Source organism: Oratosquilla oratoria, chromosome 1 (genome assembly GCF_046742065.1).
Source record: "Oratosquilla oratoria isolate Oo_2021 chromosome 1, ASM4674206v1, whole genome shotgun sequence".
Classification (NCBI taxonomy): domain Eukaryota; kingdom Metazoa; phylum Arthropoda; class Malacostraca; order Stomatopoda; family Squillidae; genus Oratosquilla; species Oratosquilla oratoria.
The window spans coordinates 71,770,304-71,797,254 of NC_134777.1; the positions used below are offsets into that span (position 1 = coordinate 71,770,304).

The 26,951-nt window shown below is 38.8% G+C and overlaps 1 protein-coding gene across 50 annotated transcripts in view; it reads left to right on the forward strand.

Moving 5' to 3' along the window:
• Dscam1 (Down syndrome cell adhesion molecule 1) overlaps positions 1 to 20,268 on the forward strand; it is a 635,227-nt gene extending 614,959 nt beyond the window's left edge. For 48 of the 50 annotated variants that reach the window (XM_076206304.1, XM_076207477.1, XM_076208806.1 and 45 more), the window contains exons 35-40: positions 658 to 738; positions 1,505 to 1,564; positions 1,745 to 1,997; positions 2,400 to 2,594; positions 3,139 to 3,184; positions 16,326 to 20,268. In XM_076206304.1, the coding sequence (XP_076062419.1) occupies positions 658 to 738; positions 1,505 to 1,564; positions 1,745 to 1,997; positions 2,400 to 2,594; positions 3,139 to 3,184; positions 16,326 to 16,392 (702 nt within the window). In that variant the 3' untranslated portion in view covers positions 16,393 to 20,268. Of the gene's footprint in view, positions 1 to 657; positions 739 to 1,504; positions 1,565 to 1,744; positions 1,998 to 2,399; positions 2,595 to 3,138; positions 3,185 to 3,710; positions 3,728 to 16,325 lie in introns of all 50 variants that reach the window. The other 2 variants (XM_076207741.1, XM_076207830.1) reach the window with 2 other exon arrangements.
• The last annotated feature ends 6,683 nt before the right edge of the window (positions 20,269 to 26,951 follow it).

A 26,951-nucleotide genomic window follows, 5' to 3' on the forward strand; every position in this document is an offset into this window, starting at 1 on the left:
TGTTTCAAACTTCTTATATGTTAAGATTTTCTTTCACTAATTTTTAAGTATGATTTTGAAATATATATAACCTTTGCCATGCAGTTAAGAACCTTGTAGGCCTACTTATATTATCTTTTTCTTTCCTAATTATAAGGATTTTTTTTAAGATATATACTTTTGTAAAACCTTTGAATGTTTACTTGATGTGAAAATTTCCTTTTGATTTCATTTTAATGGCCCATGTATCAAGTATAGTTTTTATTAGTTTTTGTGTGTGTTGTTGCCCTATTTACCTATAAAGGCTACTTTGTCTTGCTGTTCCCCAGCCAGAACAGCAGTTATGCCCTTGTATACTGTGTGGCTGATGTTTAAATGCTGAGGCAATGGTAGGATATGAGTGGGAAATAAAAGAAGTGTCATTTAATAGAAAGAATGGGTGATGCCAACATACATTTGCTCATGATTCAGTTTTATAGTGTTTAGTTTTGAGATTCAGCAGTACTATCAAAGCTCTCACTCAAGAGATAAAAACATGAGCTTTTTCAGGGAAATTTTTACTTCCACCGCTCGGAGGTGCAAGATCTGTTGCATGCATGTTATATTACTAGTACCATATCGGTGTTTCCGTATGTGTCTGTGTTATTAACAAAGGACGTATGATTCGTCCCTCAACAGCCTCGACACGGGTCAGGAAATTACTACAGCTGCGTGGCAGGGGATTACACTTGTGGACATACCCCCAATGAAGGGCATCAGGTTGGTCAAGTGAAGAACAGCGGTTGGTCGCTACAGGTCTCCTCGTCCCGTCACTCGGGTTTTGTTCTCTCCCTTACTTTTACCCACAGCCTCTTGCCTGGACTGCTTTAAAGCAGTTCTTGGCCAAGGGCATGGGAAGACAAGCTTTTCCATTCACCAGTGTAGATCCTTGTGTTTTACAGGCTGATGCTCTTTGTCATCTGGAGTGCAGGCTGGCTAGCCTGCACCTTCATTGATGTACAAGACCCTTTTTTATATTGTTTGCTTATTGCTTTGCTCTTTTCTAGGTGTCATTCAATTAGGCCCAACTTAACCTTAATAGGCTTCATTTATCTCATCCATCATGTAGTCACTTCTTGCTTCTGCCTCAAAACCTTCTGTTGCTCTTCTTGTCCAGCCCAGCACCTACCCTTGGTCTGTGCTCTCCTTAGTCCTCAAAGCTTACTAGCCTAAGGTTCATCTCACCATTTTTATAGTTTTGCTGTTGATAGAGAAATATTAACTTTTGAATGATTGGTGTTCCCTTTAAGATGGCATATATTGTTTTAAGTCAATAACTATTTTACAGTGCAGAGCTTGATTGGCATTCCTTACTTTTCCCCCCATCCTATATAATCATTGACCAGTACCCCATCTGATCACATCTCCCACCATGTGATTGAACCCATCCCTACTCTCTACATCTCCCCTTCCAAAAGAGAATTCCAGTGTTTGTGTCTAAAGCTTGATTGTTAATATGATTATTGTTAATGTTGTCTTTTTTCAGCCCCGCCATGGCTCTGGCAATTACTACTCATGTGTCTCAGGCGAATATGGGCCAGGAGGGGTAAGTTTTTGTCACTAAGTTAACATCTCCATTTGTGTGGGACACTCCACAGCTGCTTGTAAAGGAGCTGCTGGAGCCCCACCAATATGTGTTGTGAGCTAACCAGTAACATATTAATCTATATATCACTAATGTACATAAACATAATTTATAACTAATAATGATCCTCGTTTGTTGCAGCGACCACCAAGCAGCACCTACTACTCCACTGTGCCTGGGGATATGTCCTCTGACATGAGCAACTCCACTTTCTCACCCACGTATGATGACCCAGCTCGCTCAGATGAAGAAAGTGACCAGTATGGAGGCTCAACTTACTCTGGTGGTGGCCCATATGCTCGAGCTATTGATTCAGTGTCCCAATCAGGCACTGCCAAGCGCATGAGTGAGTGTCTGCAGCAACAGAGGAATAATATCTTCATTAAATACCAAGGCATGCAGGGTCCTTTCCAGGCCAGGTGTCCATCACTAATGTCGCACTTTCTTTATTCTTCTTAAAACTTGAAAACATTTCTCACTTCTTCAAATTTCCTACCCCTGAGTACTGCACTTAGATATTAAGAGTCTAAATATAAGGGCAAGATAATCTAAGAACTAGATATTAAGTGTGAGAAATAGATATTAAATCTAAGCTCTAGATGTTAAGATAAGTTTTAAGTCAAGGGGTTATTCCTGCAATCTAGAAAGTAAGAATCAGGAAAATAAATGTGCATTATGAAGGACGCTGGCTGGCTGTATTTGGTGGAGTATAAACTGACTGTGTAGAATAAGTCAGATAAAGGAAGAAGTTATCCTTTCCCCTTAATATGTTCGATTTTTGTTTACGCTTTCTCAGATGCAAATCGTGGAGGCAATGGCCAGGGTTCTCCTGAGCCTCCTCCTCCCCCTCCTCCTCCTCGTAACAGTGACTTGCCTCCACATGAGACAACTGCGCTGGGATCCTCCCTCAATGACTCCAACAATTCCACAGCGTCTAACCAGTTCTCCGAGGCTGAATGTGATCATGACCTTGTACAGCGCAACTATGGAGGTTAGATGCACCAGATATTAACTCTATATTTTTATTTTTCTGGCCAGTATGAACCTCTCATTGGTAATTTAGTCTTGTCTATTACTAAACTCTGGCTGTCTTGTCAAGTGTGTCTTGTAATATTTCCATTGAGGGGTTCTTGATAATTAATGACATATTGCATTTGCTTTTTCCATTGTTTAAACTTTAGAGCACAACTTTGTGACCCATTGATTGGCCTTCCACGCACCCGTAGACAGATAGGCAGGTCAAGCCCAGACGTGGCATGACTAAGTGCATGCTGGCCCGGTGTTTCTTTAGCCACTTATTCCTTACTTTCTTTTTTTTAATTTTTTTTCTTGCAATTTATTTTTATTTTTATTTTTATTCTTCACCAAGATCACAAAGACATATACACAGTTAATTAGTTAATTTCTTAACCAATCTGATTAATTTCCAAAATGGCTTGGTAGGAATCAAACTACTTCCTATTCCAAAGTAGCCTGGTCATTTGGAGGAAATTGCAATCCACTCTGTATCTCAAGTTGTTACTCTCCTGTTGCAGTGAAGCACACCAAGAGTACTGAGGAGATGCGAAAGCTCCTTGACAAGTAAGTTTAGGTGCCATGGTGGAATTTACTCGTCAATAAGCAAACCATCACTGCTCTCTCACCTTCAGAATGAATCTGTTTGCAAAAATTTTATTTTGAGAATCAAAACATGTGTTTGTTAAGAACATTTGTCTTGTATCTCAGTTTAGATAGCTTCAGAAGGGTCCTGTCATGTATGAGTGACAGTGAATTGTAAGCATTGAATATCATGAAATACTCTGAAGGTGATTCGAGTAGAATGGCACTTGTGTCACAAACATTGATGATGGTATTATGATGACTAGTACTGACTTGGTATTGAATGGTAGTTTATTAATTTTTTATATATATTTTTTATTTTTATTGTTATAATTATTATCTCGTACTAAGAGTAGATTGCATTCTTTGGACTAACTCTAACTAACTGATTTTGATTGAATATTGTCAGCAAATCTATAGCAGCAAGATTGAATTCAGTACACTTTCCATAAGAATATTTTGATAGGGAATTTGCTCATATTTGACTTTGTCTCTCATTCCACACCAGGAAGCAAATCAAGACCTGTAAGTTGTCCCTTCCTCTTAGACTGCTTTTGCTCCTTACAGTGAAGCTAAACATTTGATTTGCTCATAACCAGTTCAGTAGCTTTTTTTTTTTGTGACTGTCTATCATTTAAAAGAATTGAATGAATAAAGTGTTAGGAAACCCTCCCAGTGAGTTGTTCTCTACTCCAAAAAGCATTTTCATATGTTACTTGTGATCCCCCTCAAGGAAACGCTGTCGTAGCACTTGAAAAGTAAGAAAAAAAAATTGCTCACAAGACTTAATAAGGATAATACCTCTCTGTAAGATAATCTGACGCATATAGATATATCATATGTTTAACGTACAGGGGGATCATGTGAACACAACACAGCTTTTATCCCAATTTTCTCCCCAATATTTTGGTGTCCTTTGCATGAGGTTTTCTTTGGTACTTGAAGCAAACCCTTTACTTTGCTACTCGGACTTATGTGAGCTTTTCTTTTGCAAGTACCACTTTGCTTTCTTGCAGTTAACTCTTATCATTGTTTTGTATTGGACTTGCTTGTGCATTTTGGATTGTACTAACAATGATCCCTTTTGTTTCATAACCTCTTGTTGCAGATTTATTTTATCAAATATGATCAGTGTTTGGAAAGTAATGCATTTGTGTTGCTTACACTCTCATGCATTAGACCACAACAGGGAGATCAGGAATGTGAGAAACAAGCACACAAATATATGTTGCTGCATATTAGAATTATATGTAACCATTTGATTTTACATTTGTGTTTGTGTTGGTCATACCTATGATTACAGTATACAAGTGAAGTAAATTGAGGGAGAAACTGACAGTAATGGGACCTTATTTGTTGGTTAATTTGAATGATAGAGGAATGATAGGTAATAGAAGGACTGTAAAGAATACATACTGTAAATATGGAAGGGTATGAGAGGTGGGGTCAAATGTGGTATGTAATAATATGTGAATTTTGAAAGACAGGAGAGTGGTGATATTAAAATTTATGACTTAGGATTTTTGGAGAATGTAAAGGTATAGAATTATCTAGGTGCATGAATTCCAGATCTATGAATATAGCAAGAACCTATACATAGAAGAAAATGACAAATAGTATAGGATCATTGAAAATAATCTGTAATGGAACAAGCTTATCAAAGAAGGCAATGATTGACATGAAAGCACTATCAAGCTAGTATTGTCATATAAGTGTGATTCATCAATTAAGTTGGAATGGTTTGGGCATATGGAGAGAATGAATGAAGTAAGGCTGGTATAAAGAGTACATAGGTGAATAGAGGGAACTTGAGGGGTAAGGCCAATGATAAGGTTGATGTATGAGATGAAGGGGGCATTGGATGCAAGAGGAGTGTTTGTTAAGCAAGGAAAGGAAGGGGTAAAAGATAGCCGTAGGTAGAGAGTGGTTGTAAATGAATGAAAAAATGATATGGCCCAAAAGGACTTCTTGTCTGCTTTGTATATTTCTAGAGTGGATAAAGTTGGGAGGGGTTGCCATGTAATGAAACTATGGGAGTACATTAGCTCTGGCTATCAAGCCTTCCCATGAAGGTGCTGTGGAGGTATTGTATTGCCTCTGACTTCAGCAGCATGGCAGGTGAGAGATGACCCTTTATCCACAAGGAGCTAAGATTGGAGGGACAGTGAATGTTTTTTTTATAGATGGGTGGGGGGTGTATGTACATTTTCAGTGGCCATAAGTTATTTTTATAAATGCATGTATATGAATATATACATATATATATACCAAAAGATCCTTTCCTCCAAATAAGGAGGTAGCTGAATCAAAGCACACAACCATCTCACACTCATCTAGAAACCTATCCATAGCCCCTGTATCATAGCTCCTCATGAATGAAGGGCCCTGTCCCTGCCCACTGCTTGAGTCAGAGGCAATGCAGCAAAACATAACACCTCTACAGCAGGGCCTGACAGCCAAAGCTAGTTTATCCCAGCTGTTTCATTACATGGCAGCCCCCTCACTTATCCACTTCAGAAATATAGAGTGAGCAAGAAGAAATCCATTAAGGTCATGTCACTTTCTCATTGGTTCACAACCACTCTCCACTCACACCTATCTCTTTCTTTTTCCCTTCTCTACTTGAGACATTTCTCTTACACTGATTGCCCCTTTCACTTCATCTGACCACCTAATTTTTTGTATCATCCTCAAGTTCCTGCTATCCACCTCCACCTGTGTGTGTGTGTGTGTGTGTGTGTATTTACCTAGTTGTATTTTGTGGGAGAAGAGCTATGCTCGTAGAGATCTGCAGTTTTATCTTTTTGCATCCAGTTCTTTCTTAAAGTTATGTATAGTTTTAGCACTCACTGTTTTCTCTTTCAATTTATTCCATGTATCTATCACTATGTGGAAAGCTATTCTTTTTCAGATCTCTTCTGTAACTGTCCTTCTTAAGTTTCTTCTTGTGTCCCTTTGTATTTCTTCTGTTCCATTTAAGTAGATCATCCCTGTCAAGGATTTCCATCCCTTTCATAATTCTATAGATGGTTATCAAGTTGCCTCTTTCTCTTCTTTGCTCCAGAGTTAATAAGTTTAGTTTGTCCAATCTTTGTTTGTATGTCAACATGCTAAGTGTTGGTGCAATCTTTGTTAGTGCTCTTTGAATTCTTTCTAATTTCTATATATATATATATATTTTTTTTTTACTGGGTGTAACTAGTATTTTCTTCACCATTTCCTCGTCCATGTAGTCAAAGACCACTTTCATTGATCTTATTAAGTTGTAGGTTTCTCTAACTATTTTGTTTACATGTTTGCCTGGTGTCATGTCATTTGAAATGATTACTCCTAGGTCTCTTTCTGAGTTTACTTTTGTAACTTCATTTGTTTCAATTTTGTATTGACTGGATATTCTATTTTTGCTTTTTCCAAATTCCATTATACTACATTTTTTAATATTGAAATTCACTTCGTTCTTTTTACTACAATTCCAGACTTTGTCTAGATCTCCCTGAAAATATATGCAATCATCATTACTCACTCTCTTCAATAGTTTTGCAACATCTGCAAAGAAGTTTATATAGCATTCAATTCCTTTATCCATGTCATTTATATAAATAGCAAACATTATTGGAGACAACACAGAGCCTTGGGGTACTCCACTTATCATTTTTACCCATTTTGAGTTCTTTTCTCTAAGTATCACTCATTTTTCATCCTGTGTGTGTGTGTGTGTGTGTGTGTGTGTATTACATGGGCTGCATCAATTTTTTTTCATTCATACTACCTCACCCCCCATCCCCCCACCCATTCCACCTCATGCATCACAACATCATCCATATACAACCATTCTCCATTCACCCCTGTCTTCTGTCCTCTCCTGTCCTTCCTCAACAGACATTCCCCTCTTCCCCAAAGCCCCTTTCACCCCATCCATCCATCTCATCCTAGGTTGCCCCCTCATGTTCACTCCCCCCACATCTGCCTTCCATATCTCTTTTACTGGTCTTTCTTCACTCATTCTTTCCTTGTGTCCAAACCATCCCAATACTAATCCTCCAGTCTGCTGCCACTTTCACCTCTTGTACATCTCATCACCTTACACACACTCTCCCAAGCTCTGTCACCAACTTCCTCAATCCCTCCTCTGATCCTGCTACAAGGGCAGTGTCGTCCGCAAACAACTATGCTTGTGGTAACCCATTTTCATATCTCTCCACATCCAGTTTATTCTTAAAATCTTGTATAGTTTTGTCACTCACTGTTTCTCCATTTAGTTTGTTCCAGACATCAATTACTCTATGTGGGAAGCTGTTCTTTTTCAGGTCTCTTCTGTAACTGTCCTTCTTCAGCTTCTTTTCGTGTCCTCATGTTTCTCTTCTGTCCCATTTTAATAAGTCATCTCTATGAGAATTCCCATCCCTTTCATAATTCTGTTGATAGATGTAATTTCTCCAATCTTTGTTCGTATGTCAAATTTGATAGTGTAAGTGCCATTTTTGTCGCTGCTCTTTGGATTCTTTCTAATTTTCTTATGTTCTTTTTTGTGCTAGGTGCCCATAGTGTTGCAGCATACTCTAGTTTAGGTCTTATCAGTGTAACCACTATTTTCTTTACCATTTCTTCATCCACGTAGTCGAAGGCCACTTTCTTTGATCTTAATAAGTTAAAAGTCTCTCCAAATAATTTATTGACATGTCTATCAGGTGTCAAGTCACTTGAGATGATCACTCCCAGGTCCCTTTCTGAATTGACTTTTTTGACTTGTTTCCAATTTTATATTGACCTGATATTCTATTTTTACTTTTTCCAAATTCCATTATGCTACATTTCTTATTGTTGAAGTTCACCTCACATCTCTAACTCCATTCCCATATTTTGTCTAGGTCTTCTTGTAGCGATCTGCAATTTTCTTCTGTTCTTACTCTCTTGAGTAATTTGGCATCATCAGCAAAGAAGTTTAAGTAACAATTTAATCCCTCATCCATATCATTTATATATATGGCAAACATTAAAGGAGTCAATACAGAGCCTTGCAGGACGCCACTCTTCACATCTTCCCAGTTTGAATTTTTGTCTCTAAGTACCACTCTCATTTTTCTCCCAATTAAGAAATCCTTCATCCATTCCAGTAACTTACCTTGTATTCCTCCTGTTGTGTGTGTGTGTGTATGTATATATACATATATATATACATATATATACACACACATAACATCAACAGTGACAAAATCTTCAAATTGAATGAGAATCTGACAAGAAACAATGGCCTCAAACTGTACGGAAATAGATTTAATTTGGAATTGGGTAGAAACAACTTTGTCAACTGTGTAGTTAATGAATGGAATAAACTTCCTGCCGAGGTAGTGCAATGTAGCTCAGTTCAAAGCTTTAAGAATCATTTAGATAAACACCCAAGCAAGATGCTGTAATGACTATCATTTATTTTATATTTATTTTTGTTGTCATTTGTCCATTTGTTTATTATTTGCTGTATTCTCATTTATCATTAGTTATATGTCTATTTTTATTTACTATTTACCTGTTTGTTTATTATTTAATATACCTATGCATTTTATTTATTATTTACATTATAGTAAGGGTAGACAGGAAGGCACTGTGGGAGGTACTGCAGATATATGGGATAGGAGGAAAGCTGTTAAGAGCAGTCAAGAGTTTTTATGAGAGTAGTAGATCTTGTGTTAGGATTAGAAATGGAGAGAGTGAATGGTTTGAGGTAAAGGTGGGACTTCGTCAGGGATGTGTTATGTCACCCTGGCTGTTCAATCTATACATGGATGGGGTGGTGCGAGAGGTGAATGCAAGGGTAGTGGGTCAGGGGTTGGAGATGATTAAAGAAAATAGAGAAAAGTGGGAGGTGAGCCAGCTGTTGTTTGCTGACGACACTGCATTTGTAGCAGGATCAGAGGAGGGATTGAGGAAGTTAGTGACAGAATTTGAGAAGGTGTGTGAAAGAAGGAAGTTGAAGATAAATGTGGGTAAAAGTAAAGTGATGAGATGTACAAGGGGAGAGAGTGACAGCAGGCTGGAAGTGAGCATTAAGGGTGAAAGACTGGAGGAAGTGGATAGTTTTAGATACTTGGGTGCGAATGTGGCAGGAAAGGGAGGAATAGGGGTGGAGGTAGAATGTAGATTGAGAGAAGCGAGTAAATGCCTTGGTGGATTGAAAAGTGTAATGAAAAATAGACATCTGGGAACAGATGCTAAGAGGAGGTTATATAAAGAAGTGATTGTGCCAACAGCACTGTATGAGGCAGAAACATGGAACATGAGAGAGGAAGAGAGAAGGAGTTTGAATGTGTTTGAGATGAAATGTCTGAGAAGTATGATAGGGATTACTAGGCTGGATAGAGTGAGAAATGAGGAGGTGAGGAGGAGAATGGGTGGAAAGGGAACTGGGAGATAGGGTTAATGAAAGAGTATTAGGATGTTTTGAACACATGGAAAGAATGAGTGAAGAAAGATTAGTAAAAGAAGTGTGGAAGGCAGAGGTGGAAGGAGTGAATATGAGGGGGCGACTTAGGATGAGATGGATGGATGGGGTGAAAGGGACATTACAAAAAACAGAAATGTCTGTGGAGGAAGGACGGGAGAGGACAGAAGATAGGGGTGAATGGAGAGGGGTTGTGTATAGATGATGCTGTGATGCATGAGGGGGAGTGGGTGGGGGATGGGGGGGTGAGGAAGTATGTATGAGAAAAAATATTTTTGACACAGCCCGAAGTGATTTTTCCCCGTCTTCTCCTTTTCTGCATGGGGGGGATGGATGGGGGGGGGGGGGGGTCACCAAATTTATGAAGTGGCCTTGCTGTGGATATGCTGTGTCTTGCAACACTGCTTCTGACCCAGGGCAGAGGACAGGATGCTGGGATGACCTGTCATCCAGGAGGTGCCAAGATAAGAGGGAGGGAGGAGGGTGGAGGGGAGTGGTATATATAGGAAATGGAATGGGTGGGAGTGGTATATATAGGAAATGGAATGGGTGGGAGTGGTATATATAGGAAATGGAATGGGTGGGAGTGGTATATATAGGAAATGGAATGGGTGGGAGTGGTTTCTATGTCTTTCTTTTTGGCTACCCCCCGTGTAGGGGGAAAAAGCCTTTGGTATATGTATGTATGTATGTATTATAATTTTTATTTATTTATCATTATTATGATTTTTTTGCATCGGACCTAGATATGGACCAAAAGGTCTCCTGTCGGCATGCTCCGCCTTTGTAATCCTTTGTAATATATATATATATATATATATATATATATATATATATACATACATATACAAATGGCTTTTTCCCCCAAACAATTGAGGTAGCCAAAAAACAAAAGCATAAAATACACTCCCACCCATTCCATCCATACATACTCCACTCCCATTCGACCCCCGTCCTTCTGTCTTATCTAGGCTCCTCATGGATGATGGGTCATCCCTGCATCTCACCCATTACCCTGGGTCAGAAGTACTGTAGCAAGACACAGCACATCCACAGCAAAGATGCATAATTTAATTGGTGACATCCCCTCATGTAGATAAAGAGAAGACAGGGAGAAATCGCTTCAGGCTGCAGCAAAATATCATTCACACATACTTCCTCTCCCACCCCATCCCCTACCCACTCCCTTCCATGCATCACAGCATCATCCATACACAACCGTTCTCCACTCACCCCTATCTTCTCTTTTCTTCCTTCCTCAACAGACATTCCTCTCTTTCCCAGTGCCCCTTTTACCCCATCCATCCATCTCATCCTTGGTTGCCCCCTCATGTTCACTCCTTCCATCTTTGCCTTCCACACTTCCTTTACTAATCTTTCTATATATGTTCAAACCATCCCAATACTCTTTCATCAGACCTATCTCCTAACTCCCTTTCCATCCCCACACTCCTCCTTACCTCCTCATTTCTCACTCTATCCAGTCTAGTAACCCCTACCATACTTCTGGCATATAATCTCAAACATATTCAAACTCCTCCTCCTTTCCTCTCTTATGTTCCATGTTTCTGCCCCCATACATTACTTTTGGTGCAAACTCCTTCATACAATCTCCTCTTAGCATCCATTCCCAAATGTCTATTTTTCATTACACTTTTTAATCCCTGAAGGTATTTACTTCTCTCAATCTATATTTCTGCCTCTATCTGCACTCCTCCATTTCCTCCTCTGATATTTAAGTAAAGGGTAAGGATGTCTTTTGGGCTTTAATGGATTTGGAGAAGGCATATGACCAGGTTGACAGAGAGGCGTTATGGGATGTGTTGTGGTGCACCAACACAGAATAGGCCTGGCCATAGACTCAAATTCCCCTAGATGTATCCATCACACAGAAGAAACTGAACACCTCATCCTTGACTTCCCTACAATAACATCCCTAGACAACAACATAATATTTCTTCCTTGAGTGACCTATAGGCCTGTATGGTGTCTGCTGCCAGTTATTTGGAAGCCATGGGTCTCCGTATTGAATGGAAAGAATGAGTGGTTGAAAGTGATGGTAGGACTACACCAGGGTTGCAGTGTAATGTCACCATAGTTGTTCAATGGGTACATGGATGGGGTGGTGAGAGAAGTAAATGCAAAGGTACTAGCCAGGAGTTGGGAGCTAGTAAGTGGAAGGAAATGGAAGTTGAGCCAGTTGTTATTTGCAGATGACACTGTTTTGTTGCTGAGTTAGAGGATAGACTGAAGTAGTGGCAGAGGAAAGTGAGAATAAGTGTGGGAAAAGTAAGGGGTGACAGTGACATGGATCGGAGATGAGCATAAATGGTGAGAAGTAGGAGGAAGTGGAGAGCTTCAAGTATTTTGGGTCACATGTAGCAGGGAAGAAGTAGAGGTAGTGATGAATCATAGAGTAAGGGAAGCACCTCTTTCTACACTCCCCTACTCTCACCCAATCCAAACAACAAAATTTCTCCTTTGTGTATCTTATGAGCTGAACAGGTGACTGTGTTCAGTTATTTGGGGGCTATGAATCTTACAATAGAGACCCCATGACCAAATTGATAGATTGGTGAACACAATATTTATTTTCTCATTACAGGCATATTTTACATATACCCATAAGCTTCATATGATTTATACAGGTGTTTTATTATAGATGCATTGCTGATATACTTGTTTGAATTGAGTATTGGACTGCATATGTTAGATTCATAAACTTTGATATAGTAAAAAATTTATTTTGCCATTGTGGCAGTTTGTGCTCAGCTGTAAGGCTTTTGCTTGGAATGGCATACATATTTCCATAGACAGTTGCATTAATATACCTTGTATGTGTCGAAAGGATTTAAATTATTTGCAAGTTTGCTTGAATGGGTTTGTGTATGCATGCGTGCAAAATGCGTGGATTTGGGTTATCATATATGGATTTAGTCTGACTGAGAATACATCAAGGTTTCATTGAAAATAATTAATTGTATACTTGTGCCCTTCATCTGTGATCTTATTCTGTCACTGCTGTTATCTTGCTTGGTTAATGCAGTTGATTGTCAGTTTGAGTATGCAGTGTATTCTTCATGATTTGCAAAACTTTTGAATGACTTCCTTGTGTCTATAAACACAACTATTTTTCTTGTCAGTAGAAACAAAATCATATGTTTCATATTACATAGGAAAATCTTTGTCCTTTCTATACCTCATTTACTTAATAATTACCTTTAATCAAAATTTTATGTTCTTCCAATTCAGTGAAAGGTTTAGATGAGGGTGGTTTGATGGAGTTCCTTTAATTTTAGTGATATTACCAACATATTATCTCGCAGAGGATTAATGTGGAAAATAATATATATTGAGAGAGTGAAAGAAAGGATGATGTACTGGGTGAAGGGGGGAATATTTTAGTTGGAAATGGATAATAAATGGAGTGTTGCAAGGATGGGTACAAATGTCAGTTATGTTGAAACACCATAAAGGATTTAAGTTTTGGGAACAGGATTTCCTTCCATTCTTCATATTCACTTACTTTTGCAGTTTTAATTTGAGGGAGGGAGGGGTGGTGAATGGAAGTGAAGTATGTGGGGATGAAATGGGTGGGAGTGGATTTATGCCTTTGAGTTTGGCTACCTCCCTTGAAGGGGGAAAAAGCTGTTCATATATGTATGTAATTTGTAACTTGTCATTCTGCATGATCATAATTTAACAAAATAGGTGGGATGTTGGGTGAATGAGGTTCAATGCTTGGACATTAATATTTGGTTTAGTACATGCTAGAAGTAAACAAGGTTTCACTGATAAAATAGAAAAGTGAGATGAGGAATCATGGGGTGTAATACTAAGTGATAGTTGGAAATAGATATTGAGGTTGCTTCCCCAAGCCTAATCAGTCAATCAATCTGTCAATCAAATCAGTCAATTAATCCATTGTCTCAAGTCTTACAGGAAACCTACAGCTCTCAGGTAACTGGCAATGGTCATCAGACAGGCCCATAGGTCACTCATGGAAGATATAGATAAATGGGGGTAATGAGACAAGTCAGAGAGAAACATGAGGATGTGAAAGGGAAAGATAATTCTCTGGAAATGTTCAAAGTAAAAAGGTGTATGTAGTGGGCTTTGAAAGGAAAAAACTGGAAGGAAAAGGTGAGTAAAGATGGGAGCAAGGAGGACATAGTCAAAAGATTTTATCACAAGAAAAGGAAGAGGTAGAAAATGTGGTTTGGCTGGCTGAATTGAAAAATAAACATTGTAAGATTGATTCAATTATAAGAGAAGGAAGTGGGTAGTATGAAGTTAGAGTAGGAAAAATTCAAAATTAGTATTCTGTCAAGTGGAGCTTAGGAGAACAGTGTGAGAAGTGGTGGTGTATAGGAAAAGAGGAAAGATATGTATTTACCTAGTTGTATCATGTGGGAGGAGAGCTATGTTCGTAGTGACCCACTTTTGTATCTCTCTGCATCCAGTTTATTCGTAAAGTCATGTATAGTTTTAGCACTCACTGTTTTCTCTTTCAGTTTGTTCCAGATATCTATTACTCTATGTGGAAAGCAATTCTTTTTCAGATCTCTTCTGTAACTGTCCTTCAAAAGTTTCTTCTTGTGTTCTCTTGTAGCTCTTCTGTTCCATTTTGTAGGTTATCCCTATCAAGAATTTCCATCCCTTTCATAATTCTGTAAATGGTTATCAAATTACCTCTTTCTCTTCTTTGTTCTAGGGTTGGTAAATTTAGATGTCCAATCTTTGTTCGTATGTCAAATTGCAAATTGTTGGTGCCATCATTGTCATTGCTATTTGAATTTCTCTCTCTCTCTCTCTCTCTCTCTCTCTCTCTCTCTCTCTCTCTCTCTCTCTCTCTCTCTCTCTCTCTCTCTCTCTCTCTCTCTCTCTCTCTCTCTCTCTCTCTCTCTCTCTCTCTCTCTCTCTCTCTCTCTCTCTCTCTCTCTCTCTCTCTCTCTCTCTCTCTCTCTCTCACTCTCTCTCTCTCTCTCTTTTTTTTTTTTGGGGGGGGGTTACTAGGTGTCCATATAGATACTGCATATTCCAATTTTGGTCTTATCAGTGTAACTATTACTTTCTTTACCATCTCTTTATCCATGTAGTCATAGGCTACATACATATACATATACCAAGGATTTTTCCCCCTTACAAGGGAGGTAGCCTAAAAGGAAAAGGCATAAACTCATTCCCACCCATTCCATCCCTGAATACACTGGTGTCATGTCGTTGAAGATAGTTACTCCTAGGTCCCTTTCTGAGTTTACTTTTTTTACTTTCTTTGTACATACATACATATACCAAGGCTTCCTCCCCCTTACAAGGGGGGTAGCCAAAAAGAAAAAGGCACAAAATCACTCCCACCAACTCCACCCCTGAATACACTCCACACACCCCCACCCTCCCTCCCATCTTAGCACCTCCTGAATGACGGGTCATCCCTGCACCTTGTCCACTGCCCTGGGTCAGAAGCAATGTCACAAGACACAGCACATCCACAGCAAGGTCGCTTCATAATACTTTCTTTGTACCAATTTTATATTGACCCGAGATTCTATTTTTGCTTTTTCCAAATTCCATTATACTGCATTTCTTAATGTTAAAATTCACTTCGCTCTTTTGACTCCATTTCCAAACTTTGTCCAGGTCTTCTTGAAAAGATTTGCAATCTTCCTCTGTACTTATTTTCTTTAATAGTTTTGCATCATCTGCAAAGAAGTTCATATAACATTCCACGCCTTCATCCATGTCATTTATATAAATAGCAAACATTATTGGAGCCTTGGAGGACTCCGCTTATCATATCTTCCCAATTTGAGTTCTTGTCTCTAAGTACCACCCTCATTTTTCTTGTCTAAATGAGAAGAGATGTCATAAACAGGTGTACAAGTGTACCAATTTGTAGTAGAAAAGTTAGAGTGTGGGGGCATAATTGTTTAATAAACATGGAGATAGGAATGAAAGGATATGTTAAAAGTTTATGAAAGGTCAGATTTATATATATATATATATATATATATATATATAGATATATGTATATACATGTATATATATATATATATATATATATATATATATAAATATATATATATATATATATATATATATATATATTAGAGATATATATCTATCTATGTGTATGTATATATATATATATATATATATATATATATATATATGTGTGTGTATATATATATATATATATATATATATATATAAAGTATGTTTTTGTTATTAAAGAACCTCTTTTACCTATCTGTGGGAATTGTGCCATTAGAGGAAGAATACTTGTGTCTACCTGTGTTTATATAATTATATGAATATATTACAATTTTGTTTGGACATTATATTTTATGTAGGGAGCACAAATGGAAAGAAATGATAGGAAGACTGCAGAGAGAGAGTGTGTTTGTGAATGAGAGAGACTGAATAAGTTTAAGAAACAGACTCTACATGTGTTCACTTATCTACTTAAAATCAGTTTCTCCTTGTGAGGTTTATTAATTTCCTTTGGTATTTGTTATGATAAGGCTTTGTGGTGCTAGTTTTGATAAGTGAGTAGGCTAGTTTTGCTATTTTCTTTATGACTTAAGTTGATATTTTCTAATGATGATAAAAGTAATGATATAAATGGTATTCTCTGCAGCTGTCAGAGCTGTACATGCTGAGGACCTGATTCACTTCCTGTTTCAGAAATGAAGCAGCCGCCCACGTTCAGAATGGAAGCTTGAAGATGTGCAGCCAAGCCATGAACGTCTAAGGACCCTGCCTGTGAGTGCCATACAGGTGTCGCCCCTCACCACAACCAACTCAGCTGAAGCCAGACTCTCATTTCCTTCCGTTTGTTGTGTTGGGAGACCGGATCACCTTCTCAGCAACCAAGGTCTTCCTAAGCAACCCAAGACGGTTCGAAATGACACCTTCAGTGCCCTGCAGCTCATAAGGACGATAACATTGGATTGATTTGGGTCGCAGTCCAGTGAGCAGTTGCCATGTCTCCCAAATGCCATGTGATGGATGGCTGAGCAGCCGTTGCTCTATTAATGAACTAAGGAGTGGTCTGCTGCACAGCAAAATGCAGGGGCAGGCAAGGCTAAGGGCTTTCGAGTTCTTTGCAGCCTTTGTGTCACAATTCTTCCCCCAACACCCACTACCAGTCAGGTATCCGGATACAGTGCACCACATGTAACCTTTCAAGCTTCTACATGTTATGTGTATGGTAAGAAGGCAGGGCAATGCTATTAATGTGACTGAAAAATGATCAAGGACAGATCTGTTGTTGCTACTTCGTCCCACTTGATGAGCCATATCAGGGCAGTGTTTTGCACCAACGCTTTGTATGTGTTGCTGTGTTGATGTCATGATCTGAAGGTGTTTATCGTTGTTGTGTGTTGCATGTGTTGATGTTGATAGGATTGCCTCCTGTTGGGAACCAAGGATTGCATTTATGGCCAATATCCTACATATAGACATAAGCTCACATCTTTTGTGTCATCTTATTGGAGATCTCCATTGGTATATATCTTAGTTCTCCAAGGCATATGGAATAGATTACATGGTCGTCCCTTTGCATATGTAGCCAACTTATTCTTCCTAAAGCCCAAACATGAAGGTGCTGTTTCCCACCATTGTCCTTCGTAGTGTCCAAGCACTGATGCTCTTTGTGATACAACCCAAGTCTAGTCAGGTGTGGGGGATGAAAACGTTGTGGCACAGAGATAAGTGACACAGGTGTGCTACCAATGCTCAGAAACTTAATTGCAATTCCCTGCTGCTTTCACTCGGCCATCTGCTGGGAAGGAAGGAACGGCTGAGCAGTAGTGGCAGAACGGCAGTTTGTGCTGTGTCTAGGCCAGTCTACTTATTGTGAAGGCTGCATCATGACATTGTCCAGAAGAGCTGCAGGGCAGAGCCTAAACTTGGCTGCGAAAGTAAGAAGAAAAAAAAAAAAAAAATTAAGATGAACTACACAGAGGTCCACTGGTTTCTTCCTTCCTAGCGGCGGCGTGCAGTGTTCCTAGGTGTTGCTTTCATCCTTTGCTGCTTGGTCAGACAATATCCTAAGATATGAAATGTAGCCTAAGGTCTCTCTCTAGCCTGTTAGGTCATGTGGGTTATTTGTTGGTTCTATGTTGCATGGAACTGATACTCTCTCATCATTTTGTATAGTTTTGATATTACAGGCTGTAGTTCACTTCTTGTCTTCATTGCATCAAGTATTGACCAATATAAGGAATATCTGTGCCGTATGTGTCGATTCGCTTCATCCTAGATTTAGACAGCTGCATCCAGTTACAATAAGCCAATACTCTACAGTTGTATTCTGTATTTTATGTAGGATTCCCATCTTTCATACACTATGTACTTGACAATAGGATCATGCATGAAAAGTATTTACACTCATAAACTCCATAGGTGTGTACAGTGTTGGTGGATTTAAACATTACAATAATTATAAGGTCTGCTAGATGTTTTAAGTCTACTGTCGTCCCAAGTTGGGTGGGATTATGCCGTCAGATTCCAGAAACTAGGTTCAAATGTGTAACATACATTCGGCAATCCAAGGTGCAAAGGTGGATGTATTGCCTTTGCTTGCTCTTGCCATGAGAATGAAAATGGGTATTTTTTACTATTTTTATTGTTATGAATGCAAGCAGGATGAGGCTCATATCATGAATTTTCATTCATCCTGATTGATAAAAAGGATGGAAATGTGCCTGGATGCAGCTATGGTTATGTACTTGTATCATTGAGTCACTTTGGTGTCCCATGCATCAAAGCCAGGAAATAATTTGTACAGAAAACCACAAATTCTAATCATGTGTGCATGATTATGCTGTGAAATCCTCCAGTACCATCATGTAATTAAAAGACTCGTGCTCAAATATTGGAATTGGAAAAACGAACGCTTTTCTACAGTTCTTAGATAGATATGTCAGTTTAGCCAAGGTTGAGGAGACAGACAGTATTTGATGGTTAAGATGTACATGCTTGACAAGACAGGGCACAAATGAACCAGGATACTGATGACTGGGGTGAGATGAAGTCAGTTTGACTTGAAAATGCTGGTGCCTGGTGCATGTACATGTTTGACTGTCAGCCTATTGATTTTCTTGATACGGTTTCTTTAAATGTAAGATGTGTGTGGATTCTGCATTAGTTGTAGGCAATGCTTTGTTCTTATTCAGATGCAAAGGAAGTTAGGTGCTTTTGGTTTGGGGACATGGGAAGAATATGACCGTAGTTGTGGGCGTATTGTGTTGGTGTGAATGTTCTAGGCCATAGGTAGGGAGGAGATTGTTGATGGGTGAGGGTCTTATCAAAGAATCCAAGGGTTTTAATGATGATGATACAAGAAGTCAATCTCCAAGTAATGGAGAAATCGTTTTAGCTGTAGCTGGGTTTTTGTCACAGCACAATGTAACCACAAGCTTTGCCCTTTATTATTATCATTATCATTGTTATATTATGATTATCATTATTAAACAGTCCCATGTCAGCCCACGTGGATGTCCTTTGCGAGCTTCAAGAGGCTTCATCTCCAAAACCATCACCACCCCAGTTTTGCCTCAGTAATATCATTGTAGCTGGGTGTCCCAAACTTTCTTTCTTTGAACTATACTAAACTGTCTCATTCCCCAGTGCTATTCGTCCTACTTGCCCAAATCTCTCTCTTTATAACCCCTGACAGACTTGTACTGTTAATACATATGAGAGACAGCCCTGGTGTGAAACCCAGCTGGTCCCTTTGAATAGCCAGCACACTCCGTAGGATGACTACAAGTATTACCACTGCATGCACCGTACCGCATCCACACTAATTAATTATTATCATTATTATCCGAGTATTTGACGGAGCAATGTTGTAGCCTTGTTCCGCACTTATGAAATAAAATGTGAATTTGTGTTTAGCCTATGCAATCTATGCCATGGGCTTTAAATCTCCACATGACTGCCTGAGGGAAGGTCACGCAAGCAAGTATTAACATTTAAGATTTGCATAAGCAATGGCTAAATTGAAATTTGTAATCACCTGCATGATGTAAATGAGCAAGTGAAATATGATTGTTGTGAAATAATAGTGGCATTTTAATAGTAAGGTATCTGAGCTGGGTAGATGTGGGAGAATGAGAGAGAGAGAGTGCATATTTACTATGACTGACGTGTCATCAGTTCCCACTAAAGTGATGGAAACAACCAGGGTATATGAACTGACCGAAAATTTGACGTACATATTTACATATGACTTTTAGTTACTTATGACGATTATTATTAATTCATTTTAAGAATATAGCAAGTTGTGAGTGTAAATGAAAAATTCAAAATAAGATGTGAATGTATACAAGCAGATGATGCAAGCAACTCACAGTGTGGGCCAAAAGCCGTAGACTTCCTAAGGGCAGAGTACAAGTGAAGTAAGACCTGTCTGGGCGCCAGTTATTTTACACAATTTCTTGTCCAATCTTTATGAAAATGATATGATGAATTGTGATAACCACATGTGATGATCCAAATGTACCACTTACTGGAGTTGCCAATGAGATAACATTATGCGTCCAAATACTCTTGCTCCACTTGTATTTTTCTACCAAATGTGTAAACAATATTGTACCATTAAATAAACCATTACAAGTATCCTGCCCATGTTTTATGACCACCATATTTATTTGGGAAGTCCTTTACTTATTTTGAAGTAGAACTAGGTACAACCATCACTCAGAAGACTCAGAGTACATTCTACTGTACTGTACAATGTTCGCTCACTCCAGTCAGATACACAAAATCTCACCGATTTGAGGTGAATCAGTGGCAATGGTTTTCCAGGGACATGGGTCTCCTCCAAGAGAGCACTTAAGTTATGGATTGATTAATTGATTGGAACTATTCTACTTCAGATTAGAATAATATATACATACCAGAAAATCTTTTCACCCTTATAAAGGCAACAGCTGAATCATATGCACCCATCAGAAATCATTTCATTGCCCCTCCCATCTTAGCACAAGGTGCTAAGATGGGAGGGGTTCATCCCTGCCACCACACCACTCAGGTGAAAGGCAATGCAATAAGACACGGCACCTCCATAGCAGGGCTCAAAAGTTGGAGCTGGTTTACCTCCACTGCTGTATTGTATGGTTACCCTCCCATTTAATAAAATTGTGGATTGGACAAGAAGAAAAATCTTTTGTACCTGTGTCATTTTTTTGTCCAATTACAAACATTCCATTCATTCCTATCTGTTGCTCACTCTTCCTTGCTAAACAGACATTCCTCTTGCCTCCAATATCCCCTTTACCCCTATCCATCCACCACATTCTTGGTCTTCCTTTCAAGTGCAATCTATGACTTTCCACACTTTTTGCTAGTCTTTCCTCACTTGTTCTTCCCGTGTATCAAAATCATTCCAGCACTCTTTGATCCACCTTATTGTCCATGATTGTTCAACAGTATCATAAAGTCCGCGGTGGCCATTTAATGAGCCATTTTAAGGATACTAAGTAGTACCATAATGTCTTTCAACACAATATTTTTGAACATGCCTGTATTATGAAAATATTCCCCATAAATGTTGTAACTTTTCCTGTTCAAACTCAAACCTGCAAATCTCTTCAGAGGCAATCAGTAAACAGCCTGGATGAAACTGTTGCCTTGCTGTACTTGAAGGAGCCTCTGAACTCAATATGATGAAAATAGAAGTAAAGAGTCAAGTACTTGGGATTGCATAAGGCAATGAAAGGAAAAGTGGATATGAAAATAATTATAGAGTGAATGAAGTAAGCAGATGCCTTGGGAGAATGAAATGTGTCACAAGAAATAGGTACCAGGGATGATTACACATAGAAGTTTGTACAAATATTGTGCCCACAGCAGTGTATGGAGCAGACATGTAATTTGAAGAAAGCAGAAAGGAAAAGCCTAAAAATACTTGGGAAGTATGGTAGAAGTTACAAAGGTAAATAGAATGAGAAATTTGGAGGTGAGGCACAGAGAATGGAAAGCTGTTAGATATGGTAAGTCAGTGATGTGGTGGTTTTGGTACATCAAAAGAATAAGTAAAGAAAGATTAGTATAAAGAGTGTGGAAAGTAGAAGTGGATGGAGTGAACTTGTAAGGAAGACTAAGAATGAAGTGGATAGTAAAATACAGCCTAAGATAGCTTATTATCTGGCTGACAAAATTGCTGCCCAGTGGGTCTGGATTTTCAGTACTGGGCAAGAAGTGCAACTTAAAATCAGCAGATGAATGGTAAGAAATATAGTATCCATATATTGTTCTTTGTGGAGACATGTAGAAGAGCATGTATGTATGTTAGTGCTCAAGGCAACAGGAATAAAATGTTTTTCATAATGTTGCTGTGAACCTTACTAGTTTTTGTATGGTAAGAGCTGGTTAGGGTGTCGTTACTTGTGGCAAAGGTTGAGGGGATGGCGGTTCGAATCCTGCCACCAGCGAAGTTGAACCAAGGGCATGGTTTATTAAATTCCATGCTACAAAGTCCTGAAAGGGCACTATCCTTGCCTTCTGATAGGGAGGAGTCTGTGAAATTAAACCATATCATCATCATCATAATGCCCATATGAAGTGAGAGCAGGTAAAGCACCTGGGTTGGATGGATGTCATGCAGAATGTCTGAAAAAAGGAGGTACAGTGATGGAGGACTGGCTGGTGAGGTTATGTTTGTTTAAGAGAGGGTAAGAGTGCCAAAGGACTGGAGGAATGCCTGTATAGTTCCACTTTACAAAGGAAAAGGGGACAAGTGTGAGGGTAGTAGTTTCAAGGGGATCAGCTTGTTAAGTGTAGTTGGGAAGGCTTATGGGAGGGTCTTGATTGAGAGGACTAGGAGAGGAACAGGAGGAGTAATTGGTGAGGATGAGTGTGGGTTTAGGAGAGGTAGATAGTTTTCCACACAGAGTGTGGGTTTAGGAGAGGTAGGTAGTTTTGCACACAGAGTGATAGATATCTGGAATAAACTGAAAGAGGAAACAGTGAGTGCTAAAACTATACATGACTTTAAGAAAAAACTGGATGCAGAAAGATACAATAGTGGGTCACTACAAAATACAACTAGGTAAATACATTGATTAGACCAAAAGTGAAATATGCAGTGACACTGGACACCCAGTATTAAAAAGAATATAAGGAAATTAGAAAGAGTACAGAGAGCAATGACAAAGTTGGCACCAGCTCTTTCCAAGTTAACATACAAAGATTATCCAAATTAGAACTACCAACACTGGAGCAGAGAAGAGAAAAAGGTGATCTACTGGCTATCTATAGAATCATGAAAGGAATGGAAATCCTTGATAGGAGGGAATTACTAATAAGTGACGATGGAAAAACAAGAGGACATGAAAAGAAACTCAAAAAGGATAACTATAGAAGAGATCTGAAAAAATAGCTTCCCACACAGAATGTTGGATATCTGGAATAATCTAGATAAAGAAACAGTGTGTGCAAACACAATTCAAGATTTCAATAAAAAAATTCATGCTGAAAGATACAAAGACGGGTCTTATCACAAAAATCCTGTGATCACTAGCATCTGGTTTCTCACTGCTCACATCACTTATATTATGTACCACATCGTCATTGTAAATGATGCTCCTCGCAGGGAGCATGGCATGTGTCATAGCTTGTAGGGACCTATGGCGCTGGTACATCCTGTCGGCAATGGAGCAGTAGGCTTCGTCGTCCTTGTCGGCAGCTAGGGCTTCTAGATTTAGCTAGAGGGCCTCTGGCATCTTGGCGAGGTGTAATGACTGGAGGAGTTCCTTGGGCAACTGCACCTTTGCCCGTGCTTTAAGGGTGGCAATTCTCCTGAAGATTTGAGAAGGTGGGTCATCTCCGAGTTCGCTGTGCTGGATTTCCTTGTACAGCTCATTATCGGGCCTGGCGTAATGTTTCCTCAAGGCAATCTTTAGGGCCTCACACTTTTCTTCTGCTGGTGGTGAACTGACGACGTCATGGACGAGAGCAATGACGTCCGTCGGTAGCACAGCGATGTATGCTCCAGAATGCAAACTGGGAAAAATTTTTACATGGAAGAGAAATGGGATATCTTGATGGATAATTACGATGAAGGGGTGAATAGGCACGTACCAAGACAAAAGCTAGAGAGAGTGTACATTAAATGCTGGTTCAACAAAAGATGCAGTGAGGCAAAAGATAGAAGGGACAGAGCTTGGAAAAGATGGAAAAAGAAAAAAAAACAAACTGGAAAATGCTAAGTACTGTATATATAAGCTATAGAAATGAGTATGTTAAAGTGAGAAAAAAAAAAACATGAAAAGGACATTATAGATAAATGCAAAGAGCAACCTAAGCTATTCTATCGATACGTGAATGGTAAACTTAAAAACAAACAGGAAATGGTGAAACTACGCCAAGGTAATATAGAATACACAGAAGAATTAGAAATGGCCGAAGTCATGAATAATCGCTTCAAGTCTGTTTTCACTACAGAGAAAGCACAATACTGGGACGAAGGAAATGAAAGGTGATCTCCTCCCATGAGCGAGATAATAATAACACAAAAAGAAATAATGGAAAATCTATCAAACCTCGATGTCAGGAAATCACATGGCCCGGATGGAATTGCAAATTGGATTCTAAAAGAATGCAAAGAAGAACTAACGAACAAAATACATAACATAATAAGTTGCTCACTTAAAGAAGGAAAAATACCAAAAGACTGGAAAAATGCTAACATTGTACCAATATCTAAAGGAGGAAACAAAAAAGAACCAACTAACTACAGGCCAGTCTCACTAACAAGCACTATAGCCAAAATTTGTGAGAAAATCATCAAGAACAGATGGGCAAAACACAAGGAAGATCATGTACCACAAACTTAGTATGTTTCCACTCAAGATTAATAGAAATAGTGCGAGAAAGGAATGGATGGGCTGATTGTGCCTTCCTGGACTTACAAAAAGCTTTTGACAAAGTACCACACAAAAATTATTATTAATAAAAAAAAAAAAAAAAAAGAATTAACATACAGGGGGGATACAAGGGAACCTACTAAAATGGATGAAGGACTTCCTGATTGGTAGAAAGATGAGAGTAGTTCTCAGAGAAAAATATTCAGGTTGGAAAGAGGTGATCAGTGGAATTCTGCAAGGATCTGTATTGGCTCCAATAATGTTTGCTATTTATGTGAATGGCATGGATGATGATGTGAAATGTTACATGAGCTTCTTTGCAGATGACACCAAACTGTTAAGGAAAGTAAAAACTGAAAAGGATTGCGAATCACTGCAGGAAGACCTGAGTAAGGTATGGAACTGGAGTCAGAAATGGGAACTGGACTTCAATAAAGAAGGAGAGATTCGAAAAAGATTTGTGTGTAATCTCATACAACTTGTCCTATGATAAACAGAAAATTGTCGGAGAATCCTACAACTTGCTAAGATCAATAAAAGTGGCATTTACATATTTGGACGAAGAAATTATTTAAAAAATATTGGTCACACCGATAAGGCCTAGACTAGAATATGCAGCAACATTGTGGTCACCCAGTACCAAAAAAAATATAAAGAAAATAGAAAGAATCCAGAGAGCAGCCACAAAAATGGCACCTGCACTTGCAAACTTGTCATATGAGGAGAGATTGGCTAAACTGGAGTTACCGACTCTGGAGCAAAGAAGAGAGGTGACCTACTGACCATCTGCAGAATCACGAAGGGCACAGAAATACTCGATAGAGAGGACTTGTTAAACTGGGACAGGAGAAACACAAGAGGACATGGAGAGAGAGAAGAAACACAGCTACAGAAGAGATCTGAAGAATAACAGTTTTCCACATAGAGTGGTGGACACTTGGAACAAACTGGACAAAGAAATAGTGTTCGCAAAAACCATTCACGAGTTTAAGAGCAAACTAGACACCGCGAGATACAAAGGCGGGACACCACGAGCGTAACTCCCCTTCCCAAAAAAACACAAGTAGGTAAATACAACTAGATAGGTAAATACATACACACACACGTGAGTCAAAGTGACAGCAAAGTTTGGAACTCCAGGAAAACTTCAAATTTCGTGGATCCCAACGACGAGGGAGTACCTTTGTTGTATTAATAGGGAAGGGCAGAGTGGGAAGGTGAAGAAAATGGAGAGAGGGAGGGATTACTGAGGAAAATCGAAGGAAATGAGGAAGGGGACGAACGGGCCCCGGAAGCCAGAAAGAATGTCAACAAAAGGGGCTGCAGACGACGCAGGTGAAGTCGAAAATATCAGTAAAGGCGTTAAAATTAGAAATAAAGATAAGAACAACACAATATAAAGAGGAGATGATTTTCTCTATGTATTTAATGAGGGTGGGGATGGCAACCTCCCCCGATTAGCAAGTCTAGAGGAAAAACTAGAGAAAATGAACGAACAATGCGAGGTTAGGTTCAGACAACTTACACGGATTACACAAAGAGTTGATAAATTGGAAGAACTAAAGGAGAACCGAGACCTAAATAAAGAAATAGAAGAATTAAAAAGACAATTAAAAGAAGTAAAGGATGAGAATGAGGAATTGAATAATAATAATAAAGAGAATAAAAGAGTCCATAGCAAAAGAGGTACAGGGTTGGAGAAAAGTCCAAGAGAACAACACAATTGATTTTAGAGATATAGTGACACAACAGATGAAAGAAATTAAGGACACAGTTATTAAAGTGATGAGGGAGAGGGATAATATAGTAAGAGACTTAGCGGATGAAAAGAAATGTATAATCATATTAGGGACAGAAGAGAAGCATAATCCAAATAGGACTACAAGAGTAAAAGAGGAGAAGGAAAAGGTAAACAAGATATTAGAAGTAGTTCAAGAGGATGAACAAGAAACAGGGAAAGACATTGAAGAAATGTATAGAGTAGGGAAATACAATGCAGATAAGACCAGACCAATTAAGGTCACAAACGACAGCAGAGAATATCTTAGCAAAAACAGGGAAACTAGCAAAAGATTATTAGTATAAACAGGTATGGATAAATAGAGAGATGAATAAAGAGGAAAAAGTGGATGAGAAAACAAAAAGTCTAGAAGCTAAGAAAAACAAAGAGAAAAGAACAGAGTCAGACAATGAGAAATTCTATTGGAGAGTAGTGGATATGAAAGTGAGGAAATGGTTCATAGTAGAGATAAACCGAAGTGAAACAGAAAACAAATTGGAGGTAGCAGAAAATTAAAAGTGTCTTGCACAAGTATAGATGGCTTGATAACAGGCTTGAACGAACTGAATGATTACCTAAAGGAAAAAGAACCGGACATAATGGGACTTGTAGAGACAACATTGAAAAGATCCACTTCCACCCAACAGTGAAGGA